At 44.2% G+C, this 12,843-nt stretch overlaps 1 protein-coding gene and 1 pseudogene across 1 annotated transcript in view; one reads left to right on the top strand and one right to left on the bottom strand.

Annotated features, from left to right (window-relative positions):
• Window positions 1-12,843, top strand: part of TBC1D8 (TBC1 domain family, member 8 (with GRAM domain)) — a 156,595-nt gene that overhangs the window by 89,375 nt on the left and 54,377 nt on the right. The window contains exons 4-5 of the mRNA XM_006870738.1: window positions 2,212-2,440; window positions 8,127-8,367. Of these exons, the coding sequence (XP_006870800.1) occupies window positions 2,212-2,440; window positions 8,127-8,367 (470 nt within the window). The remainder of the gene's footprint in view (window positions 1-2,211; window positions 2,441-8,126; window positions 8,368-12,843) is intronic.
• On the bottom strand, window positions 6,125-8,037 carry LOC102811279 (annotated as a pseudogene).

The raw sequence follows: 12,843 nt of genomic DNA on the forward strand, positions 1-12,843 counted from the left end.
CCGAGGCTATAAATCTTTACGGGCGCAGAACGCCTCATCTTTCTCCAGCTGGTAGTTTTGAACTGTTGACCTTAGCGGTTTTCAGCCCGATTCATAACCACTATGCTATGTTTTTGTTGTTGTTAAATGCTGTCGAGTCAATTCCGACCAATAGCGTCCCTGTATAGGGTTTCCGAGGAACAGCTGGTAAGCTTGAACCACCGACCATGCAGTTCAAAACGGCTTTGAAGTCTGGTTCATTAACCCACAGCGCCACATATAGAGACCCTTTTATGAAGCCTTAAAAGGAATAAAGACCGAAAAAAAAAGGCACTCATCTGTCAGCCTGTAAACTGTCAGCAGCACGTACCCAGGACAGAGGCCGATGGAATCTGCTGAGAGACAGTCACTATATGCTGTAAAGAACAAAGGAAGTTATCACAGGATCATGATTGGTGGCAGGTCAGAACATCACTGTCACAGGTAGGACTGCAGAAACAAGGAAAGGACAATGACTGGGGTACATACATAACTTCGTCTCAAAGGTTACAAGACTGGTTCTGGGGCTTTAATTCCCTGTCTACATAATGGTCAAGGTCTGATTATGATTACGTGACCTGAGTCATACTTACAAGATGATACTAGGACAATGCCAGGACCTCCACCTTTAACTTAAATCAGATAACATACAATTGGCTATTTTCAGTAAATCATTAAAAATATGCCCAGGCATGTTCCCTGAGGGCAAGCTGCCTTATCTTGGACTTGCCTAGATTTGCCTAAGCATAGCCACATTGCTGGTTTAAAAGCCGACTGGTATTGGGGAAATAACTCAAATGAAGTCTGAACCTATGTCAAGACTCAAACTGTGGAGTTAAGGCTCCTGTTGTAGACCACAGCCTCCCACAAACAAAGTGCTTTAGAATTGAAGCTCTCTTACAGGATAATGTACTGGAACGAATGCCAGGCTCAGCTGTTCAAACCCACCAGTCATTCCTTAGAAACCTTATACAGGGTCGCTATGAGTTGGAACCGACTTGACAGCACTAAAGTTTAATAGGCTAAGAAGTCTAGTGATTTGCCCAAAGTCTCATGGCTTGTAACTGATTGAGTGAGATCTTCCATGGGTGTTCTGACTCCCAGTTCCATTCTTTTACAGAAACACTGAGGCTGTGTTTCCAGATGAAGTGGCCATATAAGTGAGCCATTTCTGTCCTTGTGGGAGTCTGTTTTAAAACTTGCCACCCCTTCTAGCTTCCTGCCTTCCCTTTGCCCTTCTCACAGAACAAAGGAGCAGTCTGAGTCTCTCAGTGCTGCTCTGACAGAAGTACCACAAGAGGGCGGGTTTAACAAACAGAACTATATTTTTCTCACAGTTGAGGATGCTAAAACTCCAAATCAGAGTGAACCAGCCATAGGGGACGGCTCTCTGTTGTCTCTGGGCAAGAACCTTGTCTCTTCCAGCTTCGGTTCCTCGGTTCCTCCAGGATCTTGGCATCTGTCTGGCTCTGTTGTTAGAGCTGTTGCGTTGCTCTGATTCCTACTGACCTTATTATGTATAACAGAACACTCCCCATCCTGCACCATCCTCACAGTTATTCTTACGTTTGAGCCCATTGTTGGCTGCCACTGTGTCGGTCCATCTCTTGGATGTCTTCCTATTTTTCACTGACCCTTTATCAAACATGATGATGCCCTTCTCCAGGGCCTAGTCCCTCTTGACAACATGTCCGAAGTACAAGAGACAAAGTCAACTTCCAAGAAACATTGTGGTTACACTTCTTCTAAGACAGATTTGTTTGTTCTTCTGGCAGACCATGGTACTTTCAGTATTTTTGTGTCTAGTCTGCTCTTTTTATATCTCAAAAGTGACTATACTTGTATTATTAGCACAACAAAAAAATAACCTTATTAGCATACCAAAGAAAACTCTTTCCCAAATGGGATGACATCCACAGGTATACCAAATCCTAACCAAACCCACTGCCATGGAATTCATTCTGACTCACAGTGACCCTACAAAACAGAGTAGGAATGCCCCAGAGAGCTTCCTAGTCTGTGAATCTTTACCGGAGAAGACTGCCACATCTGTTGTCCACAGCATGGCTGGTGGGTTCAAATTGCCCACCTTTTGATTAGCAGGTGAGCTCTTAACCATATGCTACCAGGGCTCCTGTGTTTAAGGGAGTGCATTTCTATACATAACAGAGGCTGTTGTCTTTCTGTTGTCAGGCTCTGATTGCAGAGGAGACAAGCAGCAAACTTGCAGAGCAGGAAGAGGACCCTGAGAAGTTCCGAGAAGCCCTGGTGAAATTCGAGGCCAGGTTTAATTTCCCGGAGGCAGAGAAGTTAGTCACCTACTACTCCTGCTGCTGTTGGAAGGGCAGAGTGCCCCGCCAAGGCTGGCTCTATCTCAGCATCAACCATCTCTGCTTCTACTCCTTCTTCCTGGGCAAGGAACGTAAGTGGAGGCTCGCAGGGGCTCAGGAGTGGGTTGGTCCCTCACAGATAAAGGCAGCCCTCAAGGTGCTTAGCATCTGGTCCCAAGGAAAGGCATCAGTATGAAAAGCTAAACAACAAAAGAATAAATAGTTAAGGTGATGATAGGTTGACATCCTTGGTTAACTTCCAAATGATTTCTGTGTTGTTAAGTGCCGTCTAGCCGTTTCCTACTCATAACGATCCTTTGTAGGGTTTCCAAGGAATGGCTGGTAAGTTTGAACCTCTGATCTTGTGGTTCAAACTGACCTTGTGGTCCAGTGCTTATCCTACAGTGCCACACCAGGACTTTCTCTATATATAGTTGTGTTGTTGTTAAATGCCATCAAGTCAATGCTGACTCATAGCGACCCTGTATAGGGTTTCCGAGGAGTGGCTGGTGAGTTTGAATCGTCGATGTTGTGGGTCCAAACCAACCTTGCAGTCCATCAGGACTCTCCTCCTCTCTGTGTGTGTGTGTTTACTGCGATTATTACTACTACTCCTACTTGGAAGCACAGTGGCTCCATACAATAACCACTGGACTGTGAACCACAAGGTCCAAAGTCTATAGTTTAGGCCCACCAACTGCTCTGTGGGAGAAAGAGGAGGCTTTCTGCTTCTGCAACGATTTTAAAGATGAGTTGTGGCGACCCCATGTATGCAGAGTAAAGCTGCACTGTAGCATTGTCAAGGCTGTGACCTATAGGAAACGGACCAGCAGGCCTGTCTTCCCAGGTGCCTCCGGGTGGATTTGAACTGCTAAACTTTCGTTTTAGTAGCTGAGCACTTAACTGTTTGTACCACCCAGGAACTCCACTCCTACAATGAGGAGGTTTGATTTGTTAGAATTCTTCTTGACGGCTTTCCATTTCTGTGTAGTTGACTTCACATTGCTGCTGAAGTAGCCATATGAGCTAAAGTTTTACTACTACTGTATGTTGCTTTCAAAACACAGCATTCTAATTAACGACCAACTATTTCTAAAGAAATAGAATGTATTCCTCTTTCTTAACATGGGAGACGGCTGGAAATCTCTAGTCATGAAGGTCACTCCTTACTGCTCCTTGGAAAAATAGACAGACAAAACAATTGCTTATAGGAGGGGAATCCTTCACTTGTGTCTACATGAGATTTGGGCATTAACTCTCGTTACGATGACCCAGTGACAGGTGTTAGGCAGTGGGATTCCAAGGTGTGAAAGCTAGGTGAGAAGAGGAGAGGAGCATCGCAGTCTAACTTGGGGGGTGTGGATGGGGAGGTCTTAGTCAGATAGTGCTGCTGTAGCAGTAACGTCCACCATGGTGGGCGTTAAGAGATCCAAAGGCTAGAAGTGTGAATTCCGAGTGCCAGTGTAGGGAAGGCTCTCTCTCTATCGGCTCTGGGGAAAAGTCTTTTGTATCCCTTCAGCACCTGTAGGCCAGCATTCCTTGGCAATCTCCATGCATGTTGCCATTGATCTTCTCCTGGGACTAGGAGGTTCTCATCCTGGGGACCCTGGGCCCAAAGGACACACTCCATTCCTGGCTCTTCTTTTTTGGTGAGACTTAGGCCCCTCCTCTGTTTTCTCTCTTTCAATGAACACAATGCAGAGTTCTTCAAAAGTGGATGCTTAGTAAATGAATTTTAACAGTGTCAGTGGAATAGGTGTGTATGTGTGTAAAAAAAACTTTGATGCGATTATAATCAGAAGTAGCTGAAGAAGCTTATTTCCAAGGCTGATGTAGACATTTGGCCTTCCAGAATTATCAAAGCCCTGAAAACCTTATTGCAAAGTAAGTGAGAAGAAATGTTAGAAATTAAAGCCACTTAATTATTTCCTAGAGTCCTGGTGTGGCACTGTAGAAGAAAGCACTTGACCGAAAGGTCAGTTTGAGCCACAAGGTCAGCAGTTCAAACCCACCAGCTGCTCCTCACGAACCCTTACACAGGGTCACTATGAGTTAGAACCAACTCAACAGCACTTAACAACAACTTCATTTAAACAGGAATTTTTTTCCCCCTGCTAACACTAAACCTTGTTTTGTTGTTGTTGTTGTTGTTAAGTGCCATCGAGTCGGTTCCGACCCATAGTGACCCTGTACAGGGTTTCCGAGGGTGTAAATCTTTACGGGAGTAGAAAGCCTCATCTTTCTCCCGCGGAGCAGCTGGTAGTTTTGAACCGCTGACCTTAAGGTTCGCAGCCCAATTCGTAACCACTACGCTACCAGAGCTCTTGGTAAAATTTAATATGAAATAGAGGATTGCTGATCTTTGGGAGGGCAGTGGCTCTATCTTATAAGCACTGGAGTGTGAACCACAAGATCTACAGTTCAATCCTGCCAACCATTCCATGGAATAAAGATGAGGCTTTCTGTTCTTGTAAATACTTAAAAGCCTCAGAATCTCTATATATGGTTGCTATGAGTCGGAACTGACTTGGCACTTAGCAACATTAACAACATTTGATACCATTAACCATTTTAAGTTGTTACATGTGTTTCTTAGATAAAACCAGCAAGTGAAATGTAAGGCTTTATGACTGTCCCAACCCCCATATGTCTGCATTTGTATACTACCTATCTCTGTGTTGGAAGCATTTCTAAGAATAGAATATTTGCTTTTCACATGTACTGTTAGTACTGTATTACTTTAAAAATTTCATGAGAGTAACTTGTACTCTGTCTTCTAAGACTTAGATAACTGTTACTTGACATAGTATAAATGTTAAGCTGGTTTCCCTAAGTAAGAAAAATGTCTATTTCCTCCTTTTTTTTCCCCCCTAGCATATGGTTACGAATCAGGCTGCTAACCTCAAGGTTGGCAGTTCGAAACTACCAGCTGTTCTGAGGAAGAAAGATGAGGCTTTCTGCTCCCATAAAGATTTACAGCCTCGGAAACCCTGTACAGGGTCACTATGATTTGGAACCAACTCCGCAGCACATAACAACAACAATACCCCTTTTTGCTTCTTACATTGTGAATGCTCTCTTTAAAACTAGGATTTATCTGGTTGAGAACCTTTTTTTTTTTTTCATTTGCTGGTTTCATTCCAGTTGTGTTTTCATTTCAGAACTGAATTTTGGACACTGGTATGTTTCTAATTCACACATTTCAAAGGAGACCGTACATTCAGAATTCTCCCCACAAAGAACAAATCAAATGAGTGCAACAAATGTTCTTTGCCCCCAAGAAGTTAATTTATAGAAAAGAAAACATCTTTTAAACAAGTTGTCCAGCCCACTGCCCAGGCTACATGTTCATATTTACTGGATGACAGCACATTAATTTTTCATAAGTCTGCTTTCAAGCATAAACATAAATAGTCACACTTTAAAAGAGCTTCACACTAAGTGTTCAGGGAAGTGCTAGACAGCTGGCTACGACACCATTATCTTTCCCCAACTGGGAGAGACTGGGACAACTGTGGGCCCACAGAGTGACAGGGCAAAGGGGCACAAACCTGCATTCAGTCCACTGACGGAACGCTTTTCTGCTCTAATGCCCCTGCATGTCTACACATCCAAACCACGGAATGCAGCTGTCTCGGAAGACTGGTTGTAAGGATCACCTGTCACTGTGCTGTCTTCCACAAACACCCAGGACCCAACCTTGGAAGTAGCTGCGCTGGGAGAGCGCCCCATAGCGTCTATGTAGAACAGGCTGAGCGATGCTCTTGGTGTGAGCTCTAGTTGTGCATTGCCCTGCTGCCTTTCAGGTAGCTTTTCCATCTCTTGACAAATTCTTTGAAGATTGGGTACTCATGGAGGGTACTGAGGAACTGCAGTTGGTTGATGTGGGTGGTGTGGTAGTCCCAGTGAGCTAGGTTGGGCTTGATGCCGAACATGAAGTGACGGAGGTCGTAGATAGTTCCTGAGCCAGTGTCGTACAAGGGGAACATGGCTTTCAGGGACTCCATGCCATGCTCATACAGAGTCCTTGCTTCTTTCTTGAGTTTTTCCCCTGCAGTTTCCTTTAAATCATACAGTCCAGTTAAAGAATACATGAAGCCATTTAAAACAAAAGGGCTAGGTGTGGTTGGGTACTCTTCATATCAGTCATATTTATTCATAAACACAGCCTTAACTCTCATGTTTCTCTGATAGAAATTTGTAAAAAGGGGTCGTTGCCCTTAAAGCTGAATTGAAGAATATGTGGTCTTTTGTTAATAGTAGGCCCTGAGTAGTGTAGAAATGGCTTTCCCTTGGGCCATTGAAGAGTACCACCCTGGCTCTAAAGACTTGAACCCTTCTCTTAACTTCTGGGTCACCATGATTGACCAGCCACCTTTCTCTTCCTGGTTCCTTATCAGCCAATCACTGGCAGTGAAGAATACGCCATGTGCGGCTGTGGTAGAGATGGTAATGTTGTCGAGGAATCCTTTCCCTTTTGCAATTAACTTAACCACCTTCTTGGGCATTATTTTGGTTGGCTTGACAGCTTTTGTGTTGGAAAGACCTCCTCCTTTCCTGAGGTCTGTGACCAAGCCCCTGGTAACTGTGCTCCATGCCATTCTGGATCCAATGCCATAGTAAATGTCTCTGTCCTTAAAAGCAATGAGCTGGGTGTTGGACACATAATGGACAGTGAAGACCAGATTCTTTTTAGTGGTCTCTAGGACCACAGACACACTCCCATTTGTCAGGAACTTGAGATCAAATGAAATAATAAAATCATTTGTGCTCCCCAGTTGTAGAGACACACCATCACTGGTTTCGGGAGCAATGAACTGTTTTAACATTGGTGAATCTAGACTTAGCAGCCACGATGGCCATGAAACAGCCCTTTGGCACAGTCCAATCATTAGGCTTGCTGTTTTTGTCCTTGTCTTCTGCTGTTTCATACAGCTCTACGTGAGGGACTTCTCAGTTAGATTCTTGTTGGAATGACTTAACCCATACTGTGCAGTCTGGATTGGATAGAAATAACCTTGAGGTCCCCATTGTGTAGATAGTGGTACACCTTCAACTCCACTTAGGCACTTGACTCTCTCGGTCTTCCATGTTGTAGCCTTCAAAGGACATAAACACACCGTCGGGGTGGTTAGGGGCACTCTGAGCATAGATTTTGGAATAGCTATGAGAGAATTCAAACTGGTCATAGCCATCATACTGAATCACCTTTCCGTACACGTTAAAATGTTTCTCTGCCCAAGAGAATGGGAGAAAGACTTCATTCTCTTCATGTCTCCCTTGAATTGTATGCTCATCATTTATGAGACAGTCAATCTCCTCACTTCTCCATAATCTCCACAATCTTCTCCCACTGCCGTTGAAGCCCCCCACAACAGGGAGCGCTTTCTGCTGCTCCTGAGGGAACGTCTCCTCAGACTGCTGGTTTGGCCACGTGGTTCACATAGTTGTTATTTTCTGATGCTACTGCTGCTCTTTTCTCTATTCCATCTGGATTAAGAAACTTGTAACATGATGTTTAAGCTTAAAGATTCCTGAGAAAGTTTATATATTAACGTGATATTACAAGCTGATATACCTTGTAACTGTGTGGTGTCCTGCAGCTTGGTCTTAGGTGTGTAAGACAATCTTTAGAAGACAGGTTGTGTTTCTGACAGAGACGGCTCTATGGTTGAAAAGGCATGTGCATTTTGGTATAAGGAAAGCCTTGAGCAGTTTGCTGATACCCTTCAGTTTGACTCACATTTTAGGGTAAAATGTGTCTTTTTTGTATTATAGTTAAACTCATTGTCCCTTGGGTTGATATCCAGAAGTTAGAAAGAACATCCAATGTCTTTCTGACGGATACAATCCGAATCACCACCCAGAGTAAGGAACGTGACTTCTCCATGTTCCTGAACCTCGATGAGGTGTTCAAGATAATGGAACAACTGGCAGACGTGACTCTCCGAAGGCTGCTGGACAATGAGGTCTTTGACTTGGACCCTGATTTGCAGGAACCAAGCCAGATCACCAAGAGGTAAGAACTTCAGCGGCCGGGCGTTCCTCCCCACTCACCATCTGTGCCTCCTCACCTTTAGTTTCATGTACTCGATTTAAGTTTCCTTTTGCATAATACAGCTTTTCCTATGTTATTAACCTTGACAGAGATGAAATAGTTGGAAACGATGATTGATCTTTTCCTTGATGCAAAAACCAAACTCATTTCCATTAAGTTGCTTCCAAGTCATAGCGACCTTGCAGGACAGAGCAGAACTGCCCCATAGATTCCAAGGCTGTAATCTCTACAGCACTTGACCACAAGGTCTTTTTGAACTTCAAGGTTGGCGGTTCAAATCCCCCAGCTACTCTTCAAAAATTTTACCCAGGGTCACTGTAAGTCAGAAAAGACTTGAGGGCACTTAACAACAACAATCTTTATAGAAGCAGACTGCCTCATCTTTCTCGCTAGAGACTCTAGTATGAGTTCAAACAGCCCACCTTTTGGTTAGCGACACTATACTGGGTTTCCAAGCAGTAGCTGGTGGGTTTCAACTGCTGACCTTTTGTGGCTCACAGTCCAGTGTTGGTCCTACTGTACCACACCTTAAGTCATACGTTGTTGTTGTTAAGTGCTGTCATGTCAGTTCCTACTCATAGCGACTCTGTATAGGATTTCCAAGGATTGCCTGGTGAGCTTAAACAGCCGACCTGGTGGTTCAAACCAACTTTGCAGTCTAGCACATTATCCCGCAGCGCCACCCCAGGACTCCAGGAGCCGTGATAGCCTTGCCTTTAAGTTGTGTGTCAATGTTCTTTATTGTGCATTTGTTCCAAATTGATCCTAGTCGTGGAAGCTTGTCAGGTAGTTGACTGAATGTCACTATAAGGAGGTAAAGTTCAGCTTTATTGTCTGAAGACCGACGGGAATGTTTGCACGAGACTGGGATCTTTGGCTTTGTAGCTTATAGCTGGGTGGCTGCAAAACGGACACAAAGGTAACCTTTGAAAAACAAGTTTAACAATAAACGTCTGTGCTAGTTGAATGCTTTTAGGTATAGTCACAGAATTACTGCTATTTCATTATTGCAAGTCACTCATTTTTCTTATTAAGCTAATTTCTAATAGCTCATCTGTCTTATTCTTGATAAAAAAATTCATGAAAATATCCAACACTGTGATAAAACATAGGTGTTACACTTCTGCTTCTGAGCCAGTTTAGCACTTGTTAAGTGCCATTGAGTCGGTTCTGATCCCTAGCAACCTTGTATAGGGTTTCCATGGAGCGGCTGGTGAGCTTGCACCACCGAACTTGTGGTTCAAACAGACCTTTGCAGTCCAGCGCATTAACCCCCAGCGCCACACCAGAACTCCAGTTTAGCACTGTTGTGTCAGAAAGTCTGCATGGCCATCAGTTGTTGTTAAGTACCGTGGAGTCTATTCTGACTCATAGTGAACCCTGCATGGGGTTTCTGAGGCTATAAATCTTTCCAGGAGCAGAAAGCCTCATCTTTAGTAGTATCTCATTATTCTTCTGAGCATTTGTTTCCTGTATCTGGACTGGATGACCTAACAATAAGTTCCATCATTAGCTCCGAAGTCGAGTGTTCAGTAACTACAAAGAAAGTCTTTTCTTAAAAAAAAAAAAGTGATTTACTATTTCTTAAAGACGTCCTGGTGTCACAGTGGTTAAGCGATCTGCAGTTAGCATTCACCAAACTTTCCATAAAGATTATAGCTTTGGAAACCCCACAGGGTAGCTCTGCTCTGCCAGATAGGGAAGTTATGAGTCAGAATCAACTCAGCAGCAGTAGATTTTGATTATCTCTTAAACATCGATCGTCTTCTATGGACTTCTAGAGAAGTTTAGAATGTCTTTCTAAATAGCGATCCCCTAATGGTAGGGTTTTCATGCATTTAAAAGAATTCGAGACTTCCTGCTATTTACATAAATTGTAAACACCACCTGTAATCACAAGTAAGACAAACAAATGCTCTTGATTTTTTTTTGTTTTTTGTGGGGTTTTTTTGAGAAATTCCAAGGAATTTCACATGGCTTTGTATCTCTGAGACTATGACAGTCTCTTGGTAGCTGGGGACACTCGTCATTCTCTTATGAAAGAAAGCACTTGAGGTGCCATCTTTTGGTCATCTGACTTCTAGTGTATATGTACAGTGTCACTCTTAGTGCCAGGCTCCCTGTATGGACACCTTCTTCCAAAGGGAAAATAATACAGGCGAATGGGAGCCACACACTACCATATTTTCAACCCACTTTACAAATACCTGTTCAGAATGGCGGGGGGGGGAAGTATATATATGTATAATTTTTAAGACTAGAAGAAATAAGTCTCGGTTGTTAAAGAGCTTATGTAAACCACCACTGAAAGCTTCTAACTCTTTAACTTGGTGTGTGTAAGTGTTTGCGTTGTGTATGTGGTTGCCAGAGCATTGTTGGAGGAATGTAAGATTAGTTAATAGTCTTGTACGAGGAGACTTCAAAGAGTTTGTGGGGAAAATTTATTATCTTTTCATTCCATTTTTCCATGAACTCTTTGAAGGCTCCCCCCCACCCCAGCTTCTGTAAGTCTAGGTCAGCCTCATGGCCATTGGGGTTTCAGGTAATCCCTCGCCAGTTTCCTGTCCCCTACCAGTACTTTGTTTCTAGATACGGCATTTTTGGTTTGGGATAAAAACAAGGAATGAAGAAGATGATCCAAGTTGGTAGCCGTCACTACGGTCCTGGTAAAGCCTTCTGTTTGGGAAGAGAAAACACATATGGTGTCAGTTTTCATGGGCATTCCAGAATTCAGGTGGATTCTACAAGGCTGCTTGGCTCACCCTGAAAATGATTAGAAAGGAGAAAAGAACAAAACGAGGTTGTGTGGTGGGCTGTGGTAGAACTATGAGGTGCCGCTGATCTGAGCCCAAGACAGCACAACTCTGGTCCGCAGTGCGTCTCCCTGGTCACGGCCCTTGGAGTGACCCCTCCCCAAGTGAAAGGCATAGCAGTCCCCACTGATCTAGTGCTAGTTCTCATTTGTAGCTTTTTGTCATGGAAACTGAGCCTTTGGATATAAACAGGTAATGACTCAGTCAACTTGAATTTCTGCCAAGAGAGTCCATGTTTTAGAGTTTAAGAAAACAGTCTCTTCATGCTGAGGGCACAATAGGACGTGCTGGAATACTCCTGGGTATTTTTTTGTTGTTGATGATGATGATGATATGTCTTTACTTCCCTTCCCAGATACCAGCTTTAGAAAGGTGGCTTTTGGGTCAGGAGTGCAGGGAGTCCTCTGATGATTGATTAGTCCTGATTGCTGCTTCTGCTCACTCCAGGGGAACTTGGGGTGCAGATGGGAGCACAGCTCCGGTCTCCTTTTGCATGCAGTGGGGATAGGATCCAAATCATGAAAGTTAGAGCTGGGAAGACTCAGGAGGTCACCTAGTCCTGCCCTCACATTTTGCAGATGAGGACAAACGAAAAGCATCTTGACCAGGGATCCTGAAGTGAAATCCAGGAGGTGATGAAGGGAGAGGGGCTTCCTAGAGGGAGAACGCAGGGAGGGATGTGATTGTTTCTTGATTCTGGCTCATCGCGAACCCAAAGTGCAGAATAGAACTGTGCTCTCTCTGTAGGGTGTTTCTTGGCTGTGAACTTGAGAAACAGATCGCCAGATCTGCCTTCTGAGATGCCTCTGGGTGGGTTTGAACTGCCAACCTGTCTGTTAGTAGTCGAGCACATAACCATTTGTGCTACTCCAGGACTCCATGGAGGGAGTGGAGGGGCACTAGTCCTGCAGTTTCTAAGCAGAGAATGTCTCTTCTGAAGTTGTGGATGCAGGGGAGGGAAAAGTGTATCCTGCTGTTTAGTGATGGGCTTTACTGTATCTCTGTGGGTCTTAATGTTTTGCTTTCTGAGAATCCTGCAGGAAAACTCAGTGAATTTCTTTTCCATGTTATCAGCTCTTCAGGGGATCAGTGGGGGCCTCAGGGCAGGTGTCCTTATCGGTGAGCCCTTGTTGTCTGGCTGGTTTTGAGCTCTCCAGCATCTGGTTTGTTTGTTTTTTTTCCAGCATCTGGTTTTGCAGACCTTCTTTGATCCCTCCTCCCCGGGGTTCACCCCTTTTCCTCCTATTCTCCTTGTGCCCTTACTGGGATTGCCCAGGCCTTTTCATTTACTTGACTTTCCCCAAGCCCTGCCTTGCCCCCTATCTGTCTCTGATCAGTTGAGACACTCTTAGGGGCTCCTGTAGCTTCCCAAAGCCCCCACTTTCAGGGAAAGCCATGTCTTACCCTTCACAGTCTGCAGCCCTGTGAGCTGTTCAGGTGCTGTCAGTGGGCTGGGCCAGGTGGTGGATGGAGAGAAGAGGACTAAGGCAAAAGATAAGGAAGAAGTCTCACAGATGTTCTGTTTTGTTGAGGTCCTGCCCTGCCAGGAGTCCAATATGGATGGGTTTTTTTCTATAGCTTTGGTTTTCATTTCCTCCTTTCTACTTTTATGTATTAAAAAAAA

This window comes from Chrysochloris asiatica, unplaced genomic scaffold (genome assembly GCF_000296735.1).
Source record: "Chrysochloris asiatica unplaced genomic scaffold, ChrAsi1.0 scaffold00150, whole genome shotgun sequence".
In the NCBI taxonomy this organism is placed as follows: domain Eukaryota; kingdom Metazoa; phylum Chordata; class Mammalia; order Afrosoricida; family Chrysochloridae; genus Chrysochloris; species Chrysochloris asiatica.